This window comes from Equus asinus, chromosome 4, assembly GCF_041296235.1.
Source record: "Equus asinus isolate D_3611 breed Donkey chromosome 4, EquAss-T2T_v2, whole genome shotgun sequence".
Lineage (NCBI taxonomy): Eukaryota > Metazoa > Chordata > Mammalia > Perissodactyla > Equidae > Equus > Equus asinus.
In genome coordinates, this window is record NC_091793.1 from 125,143,133 (window position 1) to 125,168,178 (window position 25,046).

The window sequence follows — 25,046 nt, forward strand, 5'->3', positions numbered from 1 at the left end:
TTTTTGATTTCTCTTTTAATTTCTGTATCTATCCAATAGTTGTTCAGTAGCAAGTTGTTTAGTCTCCTCATAGATGTATCTTTCCCAGCTTTTTTCTTGTTGTTGATTTCTAGTTTCATAACATTATGGTTGGAAAAGATGCTAGATATGATTTAAATCTTCTTAAATTTATTGAGGCTGGCCTTGTTTCCCAACATATGGCCTATCTTTGAGAATGACCCATGTGCATTGAGAGGAATGTGTATTCTCCTGTTTTGGGAAGCAATGTTTTATATATCTCTATTAAGTCAATCTGGTTTACTCTTTCATTTAAGGTCACTGTTTCTTTCTTGACTTTTTGTCAAGATAATCAATCCATTGATGTAAGTGTGGTGTTAAGGTGCCCTACTGTTATTGCGTTGCTGTCAATTTCTCCCTTTAGGTCTCTTAATAGTTGCTTTATATACTTTGGTGCTTCTGTGTTAGGTGCATATGTATTAATATGTGTTATGTCTTCTTGGTGGAATGTCCCTTTTATCATTTTATAGTGCCCATCTTTGTCTCTTGTTATCTTTTTTATTTTGAAGACTATTTTGCTTAATACAAGTATAGTTATACCTGCTTTCTTTCGCTTGTCATTTTCTCGGAGTATCATCTTCCATCCTTTCACTTTGAGCCTATGCTTATCTTTAGACCTGAGATGGGTCTCCTGGAGGCAGCCCATCATTGGGTCTTTTTTTTTAATCCCTCCACCCACTCTGTGTTTTCTGATTGATGAATTCAGTCCATTTACTTTTAGAGTGATTATTGATATATGTGGGCTTCATACTGCCATTTTATCTTTTGTTTTCTGGTTGTTCTATGTTTCCATTGTTCCTTTTTCTTTGTATTTCTGTCTGCCATTTCAGTTTGCTGGTTTTCTCTTTGTTTATGTGTTAGTATTCTGCTATGATTTTTTACTTTGTGATTAACATGAAGTTTGTATGTAACATCTCATAGATGAGGTAGCCCTTTTTTTGATGGTCTCTCATCTTCGTTAGCCTATGCAGGTTCCATCCCTCTCCTCTTCCCCTTCTATGTTTTTGTTGTTACAAATTATGCTTTTTTGTTTTGTGAGTTTATGACCAAATTGAACTGTTTTTAGTTATTTTTGATGGTTCTTTTCCTTTTATCCTTTATGTTCTAATTAAGTGTTTACTAACCTATTTGGATATAGAGCTGAAATTTTCTGATTTTGTCTGTCTATCTCCTTGCTCAAAACTTTGTAAACCTTTGCTTTTTTGTTTCAGGTAGGAGGGCTTCTTTCAGCATTTCTTGTAGGGTAGGTCTAGTGGCAAAGAGCTCCCTCAGCTTTTGTTTGTCTGGGAAAGCTTTTCTTTCTTTGTCATATCTGAAGGATAATTTTTCTAGATAGAGTATTCTTGGCTGATAGTTTTTGTCTTTCAGTATTTTGAATATATCATTCCACTCTCTCCTATCCTGTAAGGTTTCTGTTGAGAAACTGAAAGCCTGATGGGGTTCCTTTGTAGGTTATTTTCTTCTCTCTTGCTGCATTTAACATCTTTTCTTTGTCATTGACTTTTGACAGTTTTACTATTATATGCCTTGGAGAAGATCTTTTTACATTGATGTAATTAGGAGTTCTATTGATTTCATGTACTTACATGTCCAGTTCTTTCCCCAGGTTTGGGAAGTTCTCAGCTATTATTTCTTTGAATAAGCTCTCTACTCCTTTCTCCCTCCCTTCTCCTTCTGGGATGCCTAGAATCCTTATGTTGCTTTTTCTAATTGAGTCAGATATTTCTCAAAGAATTTCTTCATTTTTTAAAAATCTTAGTTCTCTCTCCTGAGAGTTGTCATTTTTCTTTTGTTGTACAGTGTTACTATAGTTCTTCGTGGTGTTTGATGAATTGATCCTCTGCTGGTGTATTTGTGGTAGTAATCACCTTTTCTTATTTGGGTATGGCATCAGTTACTTTGGTTCTGGTCACTTGGGTCTCATGTTCCTCTACTGTCTCTCTGCAGGCTTAGATGCCATTGTCCCATGTGTTATCTGCACTGCTGTTCTCCAGTTGTCTGAGGGTGCTGGCTGCACAACTGCAAAGGGTGCTGGGCTCATGGGTGTCAGTATCTCTGGTGGGGTCCTGGGGACCCAGGGACTTGTATGCAGCTCCTGCTGCTCGTGGAGCTGGTATCAGGGGTGCCAATGCTGCCACTGCTCCACTGACCATTGTGAGCAGGGACTGCTGCCATGCCACCACTGCCCCACAAGCAATCATGTGCATGTGGAACTGCCACCAGCTGCCACCACCACCCTGCATAGCTATTTGACTTTTGATCATTGTATTTTGCCTTATCCAAATCAGTAATACCAATACTTTTCTTTCATGTCTCAAAGTCTCAATTTCCTATACTTACTAGGTAATTTTCAAGAGACCCGATTGAATCTTTCTCCCAAAAGTAAGTTTTTCACGCTTTTAGTGGGAAAGTAGTACGTCCATTTTCATCCCTACCAAACTTTAAGAGTGATCTTGAAGTTTTAAAATCTTTGAAATGTTTTGTAAATTCAGTTATATTACATCTGAATGAGAGCAACTGGCTTTTAACATATATATTACATATGAATATAGTGTATCTGACTCTATTCATAATAGTGGTTATATGGAACATGCCATTTTTAGAATCCATAAAAAAATATAGGTAATCTAAAAGAGAGATTTACCAGCTCTGCTAGGCATCAGTGCCCCTTAGGAGACTCCTAAGAATGGTGATTGCTGGACTACACCCAGGCCTTTCAGATGCAGAATCTGCAGAACAAGACTTAGAATCTATATTATAAAAAAAGGAAAACAACTCACACAAACAAACAAACCTGCCCATATGACTCTCCTACAGCCTGTTCACAGATAGGCATTTAGTAGCCAGTGTTTGAGGGGACATGAGTAAACCAGAAAAAACATCTCTCATTCATTTTATTTTGGATATAAGTTGTAATTTAGGAAAAAGACAATTAAATGCTCCTAAAATAAATTTATTCATTGTATAATTACATGTATTAGGCAGGATTTAAAAATTTATGGACTTGATAGGAAATAGACCATTTTTTCTCCCATTTGAAGGGATGAAAATGGAAGTGAAAAGCAATCTCCATTGTCTCAAATATCCTTTCTGTGTCTTTTTCCCTTTCTACTTTTTTCCCTTGTCCTCCAAATGAAGATTATGTAGTGCTGGAAAGATGTGGTTTAGGTGAATTGGGGATTTATTTTTGGTGGCAATGTTAGCTCAAGGTGAATCCTCCTTAAAAAAAAAAAATCTCAATAAATATTTGCAATATATTTAAAAAGAAAAAATTAAGATGATTCCCAACTGTCATAACCAAAGGCTTTCTGTGATCATACTGGTTGGTGACTGAATGAGGACTGCATAGGTTTCACCACCAGCTGTGTAAATGGTATGTTTTCATGTTACTTATAGTTTCTCTTATAAATGGAAAAGAACAAGTCATTTTTCTATATTGTATAGCAATAATATTTCTCTTTATGTATCATTAACATGATTATGCAATTAATAACGTGATGTTGACCTGCTGTCAGTGTTTGGGAGCTACAGTGTGACCGAAGGCTATTGCTTGATTGACTGTGTGGGGCAATAAAATTTTTTCTCTACCTTTTTAGGTTCTTGTGGTTGGTCTAAGAATTAAACTGACATGAGAAAAACAAACAAATTTAATAAGATGTATACCTCCTGTATATATGGGAAAGACCCAGGAAAACTGAGTAACTCTCTGAAATGGTGGAAGCTATCACCTTAAATACTATCCTCAGCTAACATCAAAATACGATGTTGGGGGTGGGAGAGTCAATTGTGGGACGTCACCAGGACAAGCACAGTAAACAAAGATAAAGCTATCATGCAGGTTTAAGTCCTTGCCTTCTCCATTGGTAAGAGTTTCTGCAGATTTAGATATCCTCCTCTTTCTGGAACAGAGAAGGAGGCGCTCTTACAAATGGAAATGTCCTTATAAATGTAAATGTTTTTTTACAAAAGGTAATTTCTACTGTTTTCAGAGCTTTTCCTGTGTCTGCAGTTTCTTAAAAAATCAGCCTAAAATAATCTTTATGTTAAAGAGATATATTTTGGAGTGGCAAATTCTGCTCCCCTACAACTGCTTATTTATTAACAAATGCTTTATTAACAATAAAACAAAAGATATGTCAATGAGAAAGAGACTAGTCAGTCAGACAAAGTATAGGAAAAGAATAGTCTCAGACAAATGTGATCATTATCCATCTAGCACTAACCACAGGAAGGGAAGATGCCCTCATCAAAAGCCTTGGTGTTGAGCTCTTCTTTTTAGCATTGTTCCTCTCTGTTTCTGAAATGGATGGATCAGACTATTTAGTAATCTAGTAATTACAAAAAACTGTAGAGGAGAAAGAAGATTCCTCTACTGTAGGTTCTTCTGGCTGGTCTAAGTATTAAATTGACATGAGACAGAATAACAGGAGAACATCAGACAAGTTCAATAACATATATACATGGGAGAAACCCAGGAAAACTGAGTAACTTGCCAAAATGGCTGAAGCCACCACCTTAAATAGCATCTTCAGCTAAAGACAAAGGACGTTCTTGGGGGTAGTAGTTTGGGACTTTAGAGGGGAGAAAGGCAATTCACATGGAGATGGAAAAGCAAATGTTTGGTAAACAAATGTTTGCCATACTTTACTAAAACAATCAACATGGGAAGGACTTTGATTAGATGGGCCTTGCTAGGTTCATCCCTATTTCCACACCTAGAGTTATCTATGGTGATAGCTCCTTCCTGGGACAGGCCTTCTATCTTAAATTCTTTTAGGCAGTTGGGGGAAAGGTCAAAGTTTCTTTCTGAGTCTTTTGTTTTAAAAATAATCAAGCCAAAGAATCACATTTGGGGGTGGCAAATTCTGGTTCACCACACAGTCATACAATATACTTCCTCATTTTAATTTTCATGCTTGCCAAACAACCCTTTGATGACTTACCATTTGGTTTCTATGTAGGGAAAGAATGCAGTGCTGCAGAGAAATTCTGTTAACCTTTATTTATATATCTCATTTTACGTCCTCATTTTAGTCTGATGAGCAGTAATGTGAACCAGGGTGATAGATCAAATCTCAGCAAGCTGAGAGGTCAACCCTGAAGTTGGAAGGATGCAGTGACAGAAGCTATAGTTGCAGCGTGTGTGTGTATTTTATTTATTTTTTGCAGCATTTATCTTTGTATTGACTGGCAGCGTTGATTCAGTCATTTGGATGCTGGCTGTTTAGACCTTCCTCATTCACTGCTCCAGTGAAACACATTACGGAAGTGGCGAGGAAAGATGATCTTCCTAGACAGAAGAGGTTCAAGAGTTTATGAGTTACGATGAAGACAAGTAAAATACAATTTAATAAGAAAACTAAGGATGAAATGGTAGTGTGTTTCATATGAACTTGTGTGCAGATGAACTTGTTTTAAACTGTAATGGTAGTTACTTGCAGGAAGATAAAATGCGAAGTGTTCTGGTTTAAAAAGGTTCTGATAATTCTGTAACCTTCTGGGAGTATCTTAACTCTCTGAATCTCAATGTCCTCCGAAGTAAAACTGCAGAGTTTAAAGTAATGGTCTCTTAAAATTCCTTGTAGCTCAGAAAGTCCATAAACCTCTGATCCTCTTGTATTTTGCTTGTGTTTTTCTAAGTACTATTGAAATGACCATCTTAGTTTAATCCTGAGTCAGGAGGTCCATCTCCATTACATATTTGTTTAAGTTTGCGGTGTATGTAATTATAAAACCAACGTTTGACAGATTATAGTTTCACTTTTAAAGTCATAAGTTGTCTGTTATTAACACAAGCTGGTATTTCAGAAAAGGAAAAAAAATCTCTTCAACTATGTTTATTTCCATCTGTGTTCACAGGAAGTCCAACACAATTGCCAGCTTCACAGAATATCATTTTGTGCAGATGATAAAACTGACAAGAGGATATTCACTTTCATATGCAAAGATTCTGAGTCAAATAAACATTTGTGCTATGTATTTGACAGCGAAAAGTGTGTAAGTATGCCAGATGTTTTAGGGTGGTTTGTTCTATTTTACAAACCAGGAATTGTCTTGTTTCCGGCATTAGTAAAGTATTTGGAAATGAACAAGGTCTGCAAATACTTAACTACACTAATAGATTCATCCTGTCATGAGAATATGCTTCAGCACTTCTTCCCTAACTAAATTCTCATGTTCATGGGCACAAGCTTGCATGCATGCAAATTTCTTTTCTTAGAACATCATGCCTGCTTATGTTATACATTTATTTCTCTTATGATCATTTATTTGTAATTTTAATCTCAAATATAATTTAGTAATATGCACATAATGCAAAGAGTAATGGTGAGCAGAGTTGTTTTTTTTAAGGGATGTGAAGGATCTGATGAAAATAAATATTTTAAACTCCAGGAAATAAAGTCTGTATGGCTCCTTAAAAAGACTCTAATACTTTGAAAATCTTGTTCTTAATTTTCATTATTCAGAAAACTTAACATAATGAAAGGCAATAGAATAGTATGTGTGCGTGTGTGTGCCTGTGTGCATGCATGTGTTGGCACATGAGTATAATGAATGTAATCTAAAGTTTTTAGTAAGTAAGAGCAATTAGGGAATTCCAAAGTTAAATCCTACAACAGTTCTTTAATCATTTGGGATCTTAAAGACAACCTCAAGTCTTGATTATAAGCATGTTAATGCTAATCATAACTTAGTCTGAGATCCTATTATAAAACATAAGATGTGAATTCTGAGCACACATTGCAACCATTGATGGCTTTAATGAAGGAAGAACATCTAACCTCAACAAGATTATTGGCTTAGACAGAAAAAAGAACTTAATCCATTTACAGTCGTGTGCTGCATAATGACATTTCAGTTAACAATGGACCACATATACAACAGTGGTCCCATAAGATTAATACCATATAGCCTAGGTGTGTAGTAGGCCATACCATCTGGATTTGTGTAAGTACACTCTATGATGTTCTCGCAATGACAAAATTGCCTAATGATGCATTTCTCAGAACGTATCCCCATTGTTACACAGCGAGTGACTATATTTGCTCACTTTTTATGCTGTCAAAAATAGCAGAGCACCATTATTATTATCACTACCATGTAACTTAATTCTCTGGTTTCAGTATGTGAGCTTCTTGAGAACAAATACCTTTTTATTTCTCCTTGTAAGTCCTACATCAGGTGGACAATAGATGCTCAATGAATTTTTTCTTAAAGAAAAGACCACATGGAAAAATTCACAAAAAGTAGAGCAAGTTCTTATCTGTATCTCTTAAACTATGGTGCTCTAAAAAGGCAAACTAACGTGCTAAGCTACTTGGAATCATAATATCTTTTGAGAATTTGAGGGAGAACATCTCCCTAGAAAAATATGCTTAGCCATATAAGACAATATTATGTGCATAATAGGGCATTTTATATGAAGTGCAAGTTGTTTTTGAAATTTATCCTAATGAATGAATGCAGTATATTTAATGTTCCATCTTAGCCATGATTGTTTGCAGATGTTTTTTCTATGTGATTGAGAAGATTAAAGTTGATATTTGTTGAATTCTTCTATGTATAAGGTATAATAACCTTTTACCACTTCTACCAAGCAGTAAACTCAGTTGTCCTTCTTTCTTGCCTTACACATAGAAATAAATTTTCTTGGGGTTCTTTGAAATATTAAAAATCATAGTTCATTATAAATATTAGCCTTCTTATAGTTTTGTGTCACGTGTTTTATCTTTATTTGATCCCCATCCAAATTTCTTATGTGGTTATTTAAAACATAAGCTTACCAGAATCCTTGTGTAATTATATTGTGTTAAAAGTGTAAACTCCATTTCTCCCTGATCATAATTGTTTGTAATTCATTCCAAGAATTTCAATTCATTGACCCATTATTCTCTTTGGATATAGCATATTGGCTTTCTTTTTTCTTGAAGGTTGAAAATAATTTCTTGAAGCCTACAGCAGTGGCTCACAACCATTACTGTGCATAATATTCATAAGCAGGGCCTTTTAAAATACAGTTCTCTGGTTCCCACTTTAAAAAATAAGTTCATACTGATGGGGGCTGGAGCTCAGGAAATCCACAGTGAGCAAGTTCACCAGGTGATTCTGCTGCAGGTAGATGGGAGTCTGGGCTTTGAAAAGCAGGGGTCAAGATGGTTCTCCAACTATAAGTTGGCATCACTTTCGTGAGCTCAAAGAGGACACATTTTCTCGAAGTTTTATTTCCTCAAAATTTCATTTCTTCGAATTATAATAATGACTATGTTTATAAAGTTGATTTGAGATGTATGTAGAATTGTTGATATGCCATCCTCTGTAATTCTCATTTTAAACAACTAATCATAGAGTATTAAAACAGGAAAGTAAATTATGGCACAGCTGGCACAGTGCTTTCCTCTTATTTTAAGAAACCAAGGCCAGAGAAGTTGAGTGACTTTCCCAAAGTTACAAAGCTCGGTAGTTACGGAATCAAGATTAAAATTTAAGACCTTAGATGGCCACTGTAGCATTTGTCTCCTGCTATATTACTGCCATAACTGTGACCTATTCCAGAGTCTGTCTGCTCTTTTTGGGGCCTTCGTCTTACCTATTCATTGTATTTTGTCTTTTCAGTATTTCTGTGTACTTGGTGAGAGTTTGAAAGATAGAGGAAATCTTGTATGCCACAAGACTGGAATTCACTACTTTGTTAACAATATTATGTTATATTAATGAATCCCCCTCCCTCTTTGCTAATAGTGAGGATCACATGGGGAGCTAGAGTACCAAGCCCTGCCAAGCAGTAATGAAGAGAGGCATGTGACGAAGCTGAACCTCTGTCCCCACCAGGCAGTAATGAGGCAGTGCTCTCCCATTGCCATTCCCCTGATGGAATTGTGTCAGAGTGAGCCACCCAAAACACAAAGTTTAAATAATTTCTAGACTCTCATAAAATAATATGTAAAATATCCAGGATTCAATTGAAAATCACTCATCAAGAAACTGGAAGACCTTAAACTAATGAAAAAAGATGACCAGTAGATCCCAACACTGAGATGAGAGAGATATTAGAATTATCAGACAGAGATTTTTTAAAAAGAGCCATCATAAAAATAAAAAATAAATTATTACAAGTACACTTGAAACAATAAAAAGTAGAAAGTCTTTTCAAAGAAATAGAAAATCTAAGCAAAGAAAATAACAGATATAAAGAAAGCCCAACTGGGAATGTTAGAAATGAAAAATACAATAACCAAATAAAAAACTCAATGTATGGGCTCAAGGGCAGAATGGAGAGTCAGAGGAAAGAATCAGTGACCTAGAAGATCAAAAAATAGAAAATGCCCAATCTGAACAACACAGATAATAAGCATATGTGTGTGCACATGCACACATGCAGGTATGCACACAAAACAATTCTAAAACCAAAAACAAAATAGAACTTCAGGGACCTGTGGGACTATAACAAAATATCTAACATTCGTGTGTCATCAGAGCCCTGGAAAGAGAGAGAAAAAAAGGTAGCCTTCAAAAAACGTTTGAAAACATAAAGTTGCTCACTTTCCAAATTTGGCAAAATATGTAAACCCACAGATTCAAGAAACTGAGTGTACTCCAAACAGGATAAACCCAAATAATTCCACAGCAAGACATATCATATATAGTCAAACTTTTGGAAACTAAAGACAGAGAAAAATCTTGAAGAGAGCAAGAGATAAACAAGTCCTTACCTATAGGAGAAAATCAATTTGAATGATGTTGTATTTCTCATTAGAAATCATGAAGGTGAGAAGGAAGTAGCAACATATATTTTGAGTGCTGAAAATAAGAGAACTGTCAAACCAGAATCCTAAATCCAGAAAAAATTTACTTCAGGAATTAAAGAGAAATGAAAAAATTATCAGATGAAGGGAAACTAAGATTATTTGTTACTACCAGACCTATGCTAAATAAATGGCTAAACAAAAAGGAAATAATAAAAGAAGAAACTTTGGAACATGAAGAAGGGAAAAATGAACAGTATAAGCAAACATATGGGTAAATCTTTAGTTTTCTAAATTGTGATTGACAGTAGAAGCAAAAAATACTTTCTGACATGATTCTAAGTGCATATATAGAAAATATAAGGCAATTAAACCATAAACAGGCAAAGTTGAAGGGATGTAAAGGGAGGTAAGGTTTCCATATCTCACTTGAACTGGAAAAATGACAGCCCTAGAAGACTGATAAGTTACATAAATACAATGTGAATCCTAGAGTAACCACTAAAAAACTATACAATGAGACACATTTAAAAACACTATGGGGAAATCAAAATTTTATTATTAAAATTTTTCAAAAACCAATAGGAAACAGTGAAAAGAAAACAGAAAGAAAAAAATAGAGAAGAAACAGAAAAATAATTTAAATAGCAAACTTAAGGTGTAACATATCAAAAATCACATTAAATGTAAATGATCTAAATATACCAATTAAAAGAGATTATTAGCATGCATTAAAGACCTAACCCAGATACATTTTGTCTACAAGAAACTTGCTGTAAACATAATGATATAGGTGATTTAGGAAGGTTGAAAATAAAATAATGGAAAAGATATATCATGCAAAAATTATTATCAGGTAAAGTATGTTTTAATATCAGATAAAGTAGACTGCAAAGTAAAGAAAATTGTCAGAGACAGAGAATGGAATTACCTAATGATAAAAGGGTCATACCACCAAGAAGTCAGAGCAATCTAATTGTATGTGACCGAATAATAGAACTGCAAAATAAGTGAAACAAAAATTCATAGAACTGAAAGAAAATGTAAGATAAATAAACAAACATACAATTATAGTGGGAGACTTCACCACCATGCTACCTAATATTGTAAGAACAACTAGACAGGAAATCATCAAGACTATAAAATCACTCAACAACATCATCAACCAGTGGGATCTAATTAACCATTATAGAGAACGCCACTCAACAGCAGAATGCACGTTGTTTTTCAGTGCCGAAGGAGCATGTACCAAAATAGACCGTATCCTAGGCTATAAAACAAATCTCAAAAATTTAAAAGCATGTATTCTCTGACACCAAGTCAATCTAAAAATCAATAACAGAAAGATAATAGGAAAGTCTTCAAAAACGTGGAAACGAAGTTTCCAGGTAAACATTCCATATGTCAAAGAGGACATAACACTTGTAAACATTCCACATGTGAATGAGGAGTTCTCAAAGAAAAAATTTTAAAATGCAGTGAACTATATAGAAATGAAATAGAACATAATATTTGCGTGATACAGCTAAAACGATGCTGAGAAAAATTTATAACTAAGTTAATAAATTTGAAAAGAAGAAAATCTCAAATCAGTAATCTAAGCCCCCACATCAAGTACTTAGAAAACAAATTATCAAATTAGCTCAAAGTAAGCAGAAGGAAGAAAATAAGAACAATAAATGAAGAAATTAATAAAATTGAAAGCGAAAAAAATAGAGAAAATAAATGAAGTGAAGCTGGTTCTTTGAAAGATCATAAAAATGACAAAATTTTTTTGTAAGTTTGGCAAACTAAAAAAAAAGACACAAGTTACCAATATCAGGAATGAAACGGGATTTCCCTGCAGACACTCCAGATAGCAAAAGAATAATAAGATGATGCTTTATGCAACTGTATAAACGTAAATTTGACAACATAGCTGGATTGGATTAATTCCTCAAGAAACAAAACTACCACATATCACCCAATATTGGATAATTTGAACATCCCTGTAACTATAAAGAAAATTGATTTTATTTTTTCCTTTTTTGTTCATTATATTGTATACTTTATTCCAAAGTCAATAAATACACGTCTATAGCATGAGTTTAAGTATTTCTATTGCATTTTATTTTATTTCAATCACTTTTTGACAACCATTATGTCATTTCAAATTTTTACCATGGTAGGCAATGCTGCAATGCATATACTTTATGTATTTATTTATTTATTCATTATTGAAGTGTCGTTGACATACAATATTATATTTGTTATAGATGTACAACATGGTGATTCGACATTTGTATACATTATGACATGATCACCATGACAAGTCTGGTAACCATCTGTCACCATACAGAGTTATTGCAGTATTATTGACTGTTCCCAATGCTGTACATTACAAAAATACGGAATGCTTCATGAATTTGTGTGTCATCCTCACACAGGGTCCGTGCCAATCTTCTCTGTATCTTTCCAATTTTAGTATATGTGCTGCTGCAGCGAGCACTAAAGGAAATTAAATTTATAATTTAAAACTTTTAAAGAGAGCTCTCCAGGCCTAGAGGTTTCACTGGAGCAATCTATAAAATGCTTAAAGGAGAATTAACATTATTCTATACAACTTATTCCAGAAAAGAGAAGAGGTGAGAGCATTCCCCATTTCAGTTTATGAAACTAGTATTTACCTGATACCAAAACCAGACAAAGATAGTGCAAAAAAGGGAAAACTACACACCAGTATCCCCCAGGAATATAGATGTAAAAATTCCTGACAAAGTATTAGCAAATTTAATTCAGCAATATATAAAAAGAATTATACAGCAAGACCAAGTGGAGGTTGTTCCTTGGATGCAAGTCTTGTTCAACATTCAAAAATTCAACATCATAATCAACCATATTCACAGGCTAAAGAAGAAAAATCATATGATCATATTAATCAATGTTTTAAAAATATTTGAAAATAATCAATATCCATTCATGGTTGAAAACTCTTAAAAAATGGCAATAGAAGGAAACTCCCTCAGCTTGATGAAGAGCACTTAAAATTAAAACTATAGATAACATTTGACTTAATGGTGAAAGCTGAAAGCTTTTCTCCTAAGATTGAGAACAAGGGAGGGATTTGCACTCACACTACTCTTATTAAACACAGTCCTGGAAGTTTCAGCTATTGCAATAAGGGAAAAAAAGAAAATAAGAAGCATGCAAATTGTAAGGGAAGAAATGCAACTATTTGCAGATGGCATAATTGTTGTAAATTCAAAGTAGTCTACCAAAAAAGTTTCTGGATCTACTAAGTGAGTTCAGCAAGGTAGTAGAATATGTGATGAACATACAGAAATCAATTGCATTTCTGTATACTAGCAGTGAACAGATGGATACAAAAATTTACGATTGCTTTAAAAAGCAAAAAACGTAAGTGTAAATCTAACCTTCGGTGAAAAATTGTATAGTATTGTGTGCTGAAGACTACAAATCACTGATGAACAAAATGAATGGAGATATAAATAAATGTAGAGACATGCCATGTTCACGGATTGGAAGACTCAATCTAGTAGATATGTCAGTTTTCTTCAAATTAATGTACAGGTTTAACACAATTCCTGTCAACGTCTTAGCAAGAGTGTTTTGTAGATATAGACATTATTCTAAAATTTATATGATAAGTCAAAGGACTAGAATTGCTAAAACAGTTTTGAAAAAGAACAATAAAGTGGAACAAATAAAGTCTACCCTATTTCAAGACTTATTATACACCTACATCAATCAAGACAGTAGTTTTGGTGAAAGGGTAGATAAATAAGACAATGTAACAGAATAGAGAACACAGAAATGAGCCTACACAAATATGCCCCACCGATTTTTGACGAAGTTAGGAAAGCAATGCAGTAGGGGAAAGATGGTCTTTTCAGCAAGCAGTGCTGGTGAAACTGGACCTCTATAGACAAAAAACAAAATTCGCTTTGACCTCAGCCTCACATCTTATACAAAAATTAACTGAAAATGCATCATGAACTTAAATGTAAAACATATAACTATAAAACATTTAGAAAAAAGGGAGAATCTTCAGGATGTAAGGGCTTGGCAAAGAGTTTTTTGACTTAACAGCCAAAGCAGGATCTATAGTGGGAAAAAAAAGGTAAATTGAACTTAATCAAAAGTAAACATTTTCTCCATGAAGGGCCTTGTGAAGGGGATGAGAAGACTAGCTAAGACTGGGAGAAATTCTTTGCAAACCCGTATCAAGCAAAGGTCTAGTTCCACAATATATAAAGAACTTTCACAACTCAACAGTATAAAAAGTATCAATCAAATTAGAAAATGGGCAAAAGATATAAAGAAGCATTTCATTGAAGAAGATAGTCAGATGGCAAATAAGTACATGAAAAGATATTGGCATTGGTATCCGTTAGGGAAATGCAAATTAAAATCAAAATGAGGTATCAAGACATGACTATCAGAAAGGCTGCAATACAAGCATACCTCATTTTATTGCACTTCACTTTATGGTGCTTTTTATAAATTGAAAGTTTGTAGAAACCCTGCATCAAGCAGGTCTATCAGCACCATTTTTCCAACAGCATTTGCTCACTTTGTGTCTCTATGTCACATTTAGGTAATTCTTGCAATATTTCAAACTTTTTTATTATTATATTTGTTATTGTGATCTATGATCAATGATTTTTGATGTTATTATTTTAATTGTTTTGTGGTGTCACAAACCATCCCTATATGATGGTGAACTTAACCCATAAATGTGTGTGTTCTGACTGCTCCACTAACCGATGGTCCTCTGTCTCTCTCCCTCTTCGGACCACCCTAATCCCTGAGACACAATATTGAAATTAGGCCTATTAATAACCCTACATGGCCTCTAAGTGTTCAAGTGAAAGGAAGAGTCACGTATCTCTCACTTTAAGTAAAAAACTAGAAATTATTAAGCTTAGTGAGGAAGGCATGTCAAAAGCTGAGAAAGTCTGAAAACTAAGCCTCTTGCACCAAATGTGAGACAAATTGTGACTGCAAAGGAAAAGTTCTTGAAAGAAATTAAAAGTGCTACTCCAGTGAACACATGAATGATAAGAAAGTGAAACAGCCTTATTGCTGATATGGAGGAAATTTTAGTGGTCTGGATAGAAGATCAAACCAGCCACAACTTTCCCTTAAGCCAAAGCCTAAACCAGAGCAAGGACCTAACTCTCTTCAGTTCTCTGAAGGCTGAGAGAAGTGAGGAAGCTGCAGAAGGAAAGTTTGAAGCTAACAGAAGTTGGTTCATGGGTTCAAGGAAAGAAACCATCTCCATAACATGAAAGTGCAAGGTGAAGCAGCAAGTGCTGACGTAGCAGCTGCAGCAGCTTATCCAGAAGATCTAGCTAAGATAAGTAATGAAAGTGCTGCACTAAATGGCAGATTTCCAATTTCACCCATTTCCAAATGAAACAGCCTTATATTGGAAGAAGATGGCATGTAGGACTTCCATAGCTAGAGAGGAGATGTCAGTGACTGTCTTCAAACCTTCAAAGGACAGCCTGACTCTCTTGTTAGGGGCTAATGCAGCCCGTGACTTTAAGTTGAAGCCAATGCTCATTTACCATTCAAAAAATCCTAGGGCCCTTAAGAATTACGCTAAAGCTACTCTGCCTGCGCTCTATAAATAGACCAACAAAGTCTGGATGATAGTACGTCTGTTTACAAAATGGTTTACTGAATATTTTAAGCCCACGGTTGAGAACTACTGCTCAGAAAAAAAGATTCCTCTCGAAATATTACTGCTCATTGAAAATGCACCTGGTCATCCAAGAGCTCTGAAGGAGATGTACAATGAGATTAACGTTGTTTTCATGCCTGCTAACACAACATCCATTATGCAGCCCATGGATCAAGGACTAATTTCAACTTTCAAGTCTTATTATATAAGAAATACATTTTGTAAGGTTATAGCTGTCATAGACAGTGATTCCTCTGATGGATCTTGGCAAAGTAAGTGGGTGAGCAAAGAAAGTGGTTTCTTAAGATGGAATCTACTCCCAGTAAAGATGCTGTGGGGGTTGTTGAAATGACAACAAAGGATTTTGAATATTACATAACCTTACTTAAGCAGTGACAGGGTTTGAGAGGATTGATAGCAATTTTGAAAGAAGTTCTACTGTGGTTAAAATGTTATCAAAAAGCATCCCATGCTACAGCAAAATCATTCATGAAAGAGACAATCAATGCGGCAAACTTTATTGTTGTCTCATTTTAAGAAATTCCCACAGCTACCCCAACCTTCAGCAACTACCACCCTGATCACTCAGCAGCCATCAGCATCAAGGTAAGACCCTCATCCAGCAAAAAGATCTGTAACCTTGCTGAAGGCTCCGATGATGGTTAGCATTTTCTAGCAATAAAGTATTTTTTAATTAAGATAGGTACATTGATTTTTTAGACATAATGCTATTGTACACTTAATAGACTACAGGATAATGTAAACATAACTTTTATATGCTGAAAACCAAAAAATTCATGTGACTCACTTTACTGCAATATTTGCTTTATTGCACTGTTCTGGAACCAAACTCTCAATATCCCCAAGGTATGCCTGTAAAAAATGCTTACAACACCAAATGCTGGTGAAGATGTGGAAAAGTGGATCACTTGTACATAACTGGTTGGGATATAAAATGATACGGCCACTTAGGAAAAGTTTGTGTTTCATAAATAAAACTAAACATGCAACTGTCCTATGACCCATTTGGGCAGCTATCTCAGAGAAATTAAAACTTCTGTTCACACAAAAACCTACACATGAATGTTTATAGCAGCTTATTCATAATAGCCCCAAATTACAAATACCTCAGATAATGGATGAATGATCAAACAAACTTTAGTACATCCAAACTATGGACTACTCCTCAATAACCAAAAGGAATGAACTATTAATACACGCAGCAACCTCAATGACCCTCCAGATAATTATGAAGTGAAAAGTCATTCCCAAAACCTTACGTACTGTATGACTACCCTTTTCTAAAGTTCTTGAAAAGACAAAATTATAGAAATGGAGAACGGATTTTCCAGGGGTTAAGGAAAGGGTAAGGTAGACTGGAAGAGGGTGTGGCTATAAAACAGCAAGATGAGGGATTCTTGTGGTGATGGAATTATTCTGTATCTTGACTATATTAATATCAATATTAATTGGTTGTGATTTTTACTATAGTTTTTCAATATATTACCATTGGGGAAAAGTGGTTGAAGGGTACATAAGATCTCTGTATTATTTCTTACAACTGTATATAAATTTAAAATTATCTCAAATTAAAAAGTTTACTTAAAAAAAAAAGTGGTGGGAGGCCAGCCCAGTGGCATAGTGGTTGAGTTCGCATGCTCCCCTTCAGTGGCCCATGGCTCACAGGTTCAGAACCCTGGGTGCAGACATAGCACCATTCATCAAGCCACACTGTGGTGGCATCTCACATAAAATAGAGGAAGATTGGCACAGATGTGAGCTCAGCGACAATCTTCCCCAAGCAAAAGAAGAGGAAGATTGGCAACAGATGTTAGCTCAGGGCCAATCTTCATCACAGAAAAAAAGTGCTGGAAAATAAGTTACAGCCTATTGGGCCAACCCTTTCATCTTATTTTAAGTAAATCCAGGCCAGAGAAATGTAATATCTTTCCCAGAGTCACAAAGCAAGTAGTGACAGAATCAGAACTACAATCCAAGACCCTACCCTAGATTCCCATTTCCACATTCTTTCCGTCATATTATATTACCACATTACTGTGACCTCTCCAGAGTCCGTCTGCTCTTACTGGGGCCTTCATCCTATTCATTCGTTGTATTTGATATATTCAGCATTTCTGTGGCCTTCTACGGGCTTGCTTGAAATTTAGATGAAGGCCTGCCCTAGGATGCTACAAAACTGGAACTCACTTTATTAATATCATCGCGTTGTGTTACCAAGATTTAACATTTGCACAACTTCTACAGTCATCTCATTAAGTTTAAAAATAAAATTAGAATATGGATATTCATCATGATGTTATTGATTTAGTTTCTTTAACATAAGGCAAATATAGTCACTGTCAATTTTTTAGCCATCATTTTTATATTTTTTTCATAATTTTGTTTCCAAATGGTAATAAGTATACTTTATTCACTGGATAATGCCTTTGCTAAAATTTAAATAGTAGCCCCAATAAGAAGATGAAACCCTTACCACACCCACATTTTTTTTTAATTATGTGAAGTGAGATATAAAGTAAGACAATATTTAAAATCCTCTTTCTTATTTGTTAACTAATTGTAAAGTAGGGTTCATGTGTCAAAAGAATCATATATTATTCATACCAGAGGGAATCTCTGCACCCAGTTGTTTTACAAGGTCTCTTTGTAAGCTATTTATTATATACTCTTGTTATGGTTTTATTTTATGTTTGCCTTGTAATATTTTTTTGGAACTTTTGTTGAAGTTAAAAAATATTCTTGCTGTTTATATTTCATTACATGATCGGAGAAAAAAAAGAATCTTCTTAGCTTAGTCATCCAGTGGAATATAATTAGTTGATAATCAGGGTCTGAAAGCTTATTGCTGCTGAGTGTTTCCACCCACAACTAGTTTTCATCTCGCCCCTTCATGAAATACTAAAATTTATATATCAAATCTGTAAGTAAAGAACCTCCAGTGAATGGGCTGATTCTGAGAAAAAGCAGAAATGACCAATTGTAAACCAGAAAAATAATTATAGTTAGTTAAATTGTTTGAGATTCTTTTGTATGTGATCATTATAATTCATATCTTTTAGGCCAGTTACTCAAATTTTGTGCAATTATTAGGAATATTTGGACCAATATCCTGTATTGACTGTCTCACCATACTGGCCAAGTAGGAAAACAGTCCTTACTGTTTTCCTTTTCACTTTTAAAATTATTTTTATCAAGAAGTATGGAGTTTCCTAAAATGTAATTTACTGACTGTAGAGCTTACCTCATCACACTCAGTAGTGGTAGGGAATGCAACACTGTTTGTTTGTAAAGATAAATTTTTATGGAAATATGAAGAATTTTTCAAAGTAAAAGTTGCTATAATTGTTTAGAGAATCTCTATATTTTTAAAATTATTGAAATATTAAAGAGTTTTAGGTGCCTCATAAAGCTATTTGTAAAAAAATTTAGATGGGCAGCGCACTTTGCTATACAAACTGTTGTAGTAAATGACGGGTTAGTTAGAAGGTTCCACTTTATTTATTATGATCTGGGATCTTTTTCTGCTATCTCAAATCATATATAACCAAGACATTTTTGTTTCAAACAGCCACTGAAACCATTAGAGTATGTCATTTCTGTCGCAGGTTTGTGAATGTGATTTTAGTTGAATTTTAGTGGTTTATGTTGCATAGTGTTTATTGACAATAAATAATTCTTTTCTAATATAGAACACTGTGTTTCTTTTGTGGAGAGCCACTGTGGCATAGGGTAGGGCTGGGACTTTAACATTAGCAAGGCAGAAACTCAGATTCTTTTTCTGTCATCCATAAGCTATTTCAGCAGGCAAATTATTTAATGTTTCTGAATATTTGACTCCTCCTCTATAGGTTGAGAATAGCTTCTATTTTACAAAATTCTTGTGACTATTAAATCAATTGAGACTATATATGTAAAGTCTCTTATGTAGGTAGGCACACAACACGTTACATTTTAATATTATCATTTAAAGTTAATATCATTAATATTTAATATTGGCAAAACGAATAGAACTGATATAACTGAATTGAATGTATAATGAGGAATTTTAGACTTACAAATTGTTCTCATGATCAAACTATAGTAGTAGTATACCCTTATAGCATATGGAAACATATACATATATGTAAATATATGCAAAACCCTAACATATGTCTAGAATGATACACAAATTATAGTCATTACCTACAAAGAGGATAGAGGGGGCCAGGCTTAAGGTTATGAGTTAGAGGAAACTTCAAATTTATCTGTAATGTTAAAAGGTTTTAATGCTGGTTTATAAATATATTCAGGGAATTGAAAAAAAGAAGGTAGTAATAAGTAAACATGAAAATTTCAGCGTACAAATAGCAAATGTAAAATAATCTAAATGGTTAGGTAGAACAGCTGAAGAGAAAAACAATAGGCTTAACATCAAATTTGGGATGGCAGAAAAAATGGTCAGTTAACTGGAACATAGTTGAGAAAAATTACCTAATCAAATGAACAGAGAAAATAAATAATAATGACAACAGAGCTATGATTACCTGTGGGACAATATAGAGTGCTCCAACATATATGAAACTAAAATCACAAGAATACAAGTGAGAGAAAGTAAGGCAGAAAAGAATACTGGCTGAAGAATTCCCAAATGTGAAAATTATCGACTTACAGAGTTGAGAACTTGGCAAACTTCAAGCTGAATAAATTTAAAGAAAACTACCTGTAGTTATATCACAGACTATCTATGAAAGAGTTAGAAAGAGAGAGAGAGGGAATGAATGAGGAAATGAATGGATCTTGGAAGGAGCCAGAAAGTTTTTAAAAAGACACATTCTATCATTACGTAGAGATAAAAAAGTAATATGAATGGCAGCTGACTTTTCCTCAGTATCAATGGAGGCCAGAGGAGAATATGACAATCTCTTTAACACGCATAAAGGGAAAATATGTCATAACGGAATTTACGTCCATTGAAGACATCTTTCAAAATTTAAGTGAAAATAAAACATTTTGAGATAAATGAAAGTAGAGTGATTTATCACTGGCACAATGCACTGTAAGGTGTGCTGGGGAAGTTCTGTAGCCTGAAGGAAAATAACACCAAAGGCAACTCGAATGTGCAGAAAGGAAAAAGAAAAAAGAAGGACTGCAAAAGGTAAAACTGTGGCTAAATGTAAGATTGTTGTTTATGTCCCTCCATTTAAAACAGAACTATTTAAAGCAAAAATTATAGCATTGTATCGTGATGTTAACAAGTAAGAATAATAGCACAAAGGATGTATGCTATTGGATTTCATGGACTTATACTATTGAAAGGTTGTTATTATTTATGTGAAATGATACCATATCAACTCAGTAGACTCTGCTGAGTCAAAGATGCATATTGTAATCACTAGAGCAATCACTAAAAGTTAACGTAAAGGTCTATAAATACAGCCTAGAGAGAAAATAAAATAGAATACTCATTTTTTTTAAATGGAACTAAAAGGAGGAAAAGAAGAACAGAAACATAAAAACAGATGGACCAAATAGAAAGTAAACAACAAGGTAAATGTAAATAGACTAAAGACAGCAATCAAAGGCTGAGACTATCAGGATTTTAAAAATGCCCACCTGTTTGCTTTCTGGAAGACACACTCTTTAAAGACAAACACAGGTGAAAAACAGAAGAATGAAAAAATATATGCCACACAAACAGTAAGGCTAAGAAAGCTGATGTGACTATATTGATATCAAAAAGGTGACTTCAAGGCAAGGAATATTACCAGACACTAAGAGATACAGCCCATAATGATTAAAGGACCAATGTGTGTTCATTTAATAACATCACTTTTTAAGAAATGAAACAGAATACCTAACAAAATTACAGGGAGAAAAAGACAAATCAGCAATCATAGTTGTAGTTTTTTGAGGAACATTTGTCCTGAGCTAATGTCCATTGCCAATCCTCTTTTTTTTTTTTTTTTTTTGCTTGATGAAGATTGGCCCTGAACTAACATCTGTGCCAGTCCTCCCCTACTTTGTATGTGCGGTGCCTCCACAGCATGGCTGATGAGTGGAGTAGGTCCGCATCTGGAATCTGAATCCACAGAAGTGGAGCATGGAACTTTAACCACTAGGCCACAAGGCCAGCCCCACATACTTGTAGATTTTAATGCCATTCTCAACAACTCACAGAGCAATCAGAGAAAAAAATCAGTAAAGTTAAGAAAAATTAGAAAAATATTATTCACCACTTTGATCTAATTGACGTTCCAAACACTATTCCAAACAATCACAGAATATGCTTTCTTTCTGAATGCACATGGAATGTTTACAAAGGTCCACAATAATGGACCATATTGCAAGACTCAATAAATTTCAGAATTGAAAATATCATAGAGTATGTTATCTGACCATAAATGGTCAAAATATTTGAAATTAAAGCACTCTTCAGATAACAATAGCTCAAGGAAAAGTCACGAGGGGAATTAGATTATTTTCGAAGCAAATAGAAGTAAAACACAACATATCAAAATTGGTAAAAGACATTTAAAGTCAGTGCTTAGAGGGATATTTATAGCTTTAAATGCTTCTATGAGAAAAAAGAAAGGATTAAAAGTAATCATCATGGTCTTGACATTAAGAAGTTAGAGTAAGAACAAATTAAAAACAAAGTAGAAGGTAAAACAATAATAATAAAGAATAGAAATCAATGACATTGAAAACAGACAATAAAGAAAATTAACAAAGCCAAAAGTTTGTTCTTCAATAAGCATGATAAAATTAACAAGATTAGATCAAGGACAAAAATGAGAGAAAGCACAAATTGTCAATACCAGAAACAGAAGAGTGGACATAAGTACAGATCCTGTAGTCTTTAAAAGAATACAAGGAGAAATAGAATATAACTGCTAAGCCAGTAAATTTGGCAAATAGGATGAAGTTAATGAATATCTTGCAAAACTCAATTGACTGAAGCTGAAAAAATAGGAAATCTGAATATACATTAGTTGAATATTTTTAAAATTTAAATTAAAAATACCAGGGCCAGATAGTTTCACTGGTAAGTTCTATAAAAAAAAATCAGCTTAATAGATGCAGAAAAATCACTAGACAAAATTCAACCCAATTGATGATAAAACAGTATCCTAGGAATAGAAGGGGCTTCTTATTCTAATAAGGACTTTAAAAATCCTGCAGATGACATAAAATTAATGGTGAATTATTAAATGCTTTTTCCTAAGATTGGGAACAAGACAAGGATGTTTATTCTCACTCCTGTATTTAGCATGGTGTTTGATGTCTTAGCTGGTGAGTAGTCAGGAAAAGAAACAAAAGGCTTAAAGATTGGAAAGAAAGAAGTAAAACTATCTTTTTCACAGATAAAATATGAATTTTTAAAAAGAATATCCTGCAGAATCTACAAATAACTACTAGAATTATGAAGCAAATTTAGCAAGGTCAATATACAAAAATTAATTGTGTTTCTGTCTACCAGAAAAAAAAGAAACAAAAATCTATTTACTAAACATGAACAAACATGAAATAATTAGGATTTTTTTTTAAGAATATATGCTGAAATCTATGAAACTTTGCAGAAAGTAAAGACTTAAAATAATAAGACAGAGCTACCACATTAATAGTTTGGAAGGCTTAATTTAGTTAAGTGGTCAATTCTACCAAATTGATCTATATATTCAAGACAATTCTTGCCAAAATCACAATGGGATCTTTAGTAGAAGTTGAAAAGTTGCTTTTACTGTGGTAATACAAAACAGCCCAGAATAAAAAAAAATTAATCTGGAAAGAAAAGACCAAAGTTGGAGGACACATATTATCTGATTTCACAATGTACTTTAAAGGAATTGTTATCAGAATTGGGTGTTATTGATGTAATGATAGCCAAATAAGTAAATGAACTATATTTTAGAGGCCAAAAAAATCAAAATGTGACAAGACAATTCAATGGATAAAGGAAAGTCTTTTTGACAAATGGTATTGGAACAACTAGATAAGTATATGAAAACATACTAATTAAAAATTAACCCATACTTAAGCTACATAAAAATAATTTGAGATGGATCATAGACATAAAAGTAAAAGTTATTATGGTCTGCTATAAAACTTTCATTAAAAATAGGAAAATCTCTTTATGAATTTTAAGTAAACTGATTTCTTAGAAATGACCCTAAAAGCACTTAATATAACAGAAAAAAAGTAACATGAAACAATCAAAAATAAAATTTTTCTGTTACTCTATAAGCAGTATTAATAAAGTGAAATGGCAACTTATATCTGAAAAAGGATTTGTATCCAGAATATATAAAGAACTAAATATCAATAATAAAAAGACAAAAAAAAAAAAAAATGGGCAGGAGGCAGTCTTGTACAGGGAGTTCACTAATGAGAGTATAAGAAAGGCCAATGGTCACATGAAACTGGGCTAATTTAATTATTCAACAGAGAGACTTAAATTACAATCCCATTGAGATAGCATTACTCGTTCAGTAAAATGACTAAATTAAAAAGACTGTCAATATCTGATGGTGAGAATGTGGAGCAACTAGAACTCTCTTACTGGCTGTTTCTTATAATGTTAAACATAGACCTATCCTATGATTTAGCAATTCCATTCTAGATATTTACCCAGAGAAATGAAAACATATGTCCACAAAAAGATTTTACAAGAATGCTTGTAGCAGCTTTATTTATACTAAGAACTGAAAACACCACAAATGTCCCTCAATAGGCAAATGGATAAATCAATTGTGATATATTCATTTGATGGAATACTAATCAGTAATAAAATAAATGCTACATACATCTAAGAAACTCAAAAAGAAGCCAGACACAAAAGAATATATGCTGTATGGTCCATTTTTATGGATACAAGGACAGGCAAACCTGATCTCTGATAATAGAAATTAGAGCAATGGTGACCCATAAGCAATGTGATTTGGCTAGCAGTAGGCGACGGAGAGCTTTCTGGGATAAGAGAAATACTCTATATCTTTAATGATATAGTGGTTATATAGGGATACACATTTGTCAAAACAAATCTGATTGTATAATTATGATCTGTGCATTTTATTGTATACAAATTTTATCCTCTTCTCCCAAAAAGTGTGAGGCTTATAGAGTCAGATATTTGGGATTTGAACTCCAGGTTCTCGGCTCACTATGAGACCTTAGGCAAGTTATATAACCTCAAAGAATTGCAGTTGTATCGTATGTATTATGGGGATAGTAATAATCTCAACCACATACAGCCACTATGAGAATCAAGTGAATGTATGGAGAATATTTACCAGATAGCAAATGCTGTTTTCATAAAAAGACGTGTTATCATAAAAGATGTCTATCATAAAAAGAGAATATAGTTTTTAAAAAGTTATTGTAAACAGATAATAATGAAGTCAAATGTTATTTATGATGAATCAACAATGTTACTGCTTAAATGATTCTTTATAGTATACAGCTTGAGTATAACATTTTGTCTTATTAAGAGGACACAATGAACCCATCATTAAAAAGGTAGAAGAAATAATCATAATTTAAAAATATATATTTTTATT

General features: G+C 33.8%; 1 protein-coding gene and 1 non-coding gene across 10 annotated transcripts in view; one reads left to right on the forward strand and one right to left on the reverse strand.

Moving 5' to 3' along the window:
- The window catches only part of GULP1 (GULP PTB domain containing engulfment adaptor 1), a 271,062-nt gene that overhangs the window by 219,456 nt on the left and 26,560 nt on the right, over positions 1-25,046 (forward strand). For all 9 annotated transcript variants that reach the window (XM_070508229.1, XM_070508227.1, XM_070508230.1 and 6 more), the window contains one exon: positions 5,917-6,054. In XM_070508229.1, the coding sequence (XP_070364330.1) occupies positions 5,917-6,054 (138 nt within the window). The remainder of the gene's footprint in view (positions 1-5,916; positions 6,055-25,046) is intronic.
- LOC123285383 (U6 spliceosomal RNA) lies at positions 12,182-12,288 on the reverse strand. Its single transcript, XR_006527134.2, has one exon. It is a non-coding gene; the product is annotated as a U6 spliceosomal RNA (small nuclear RNA).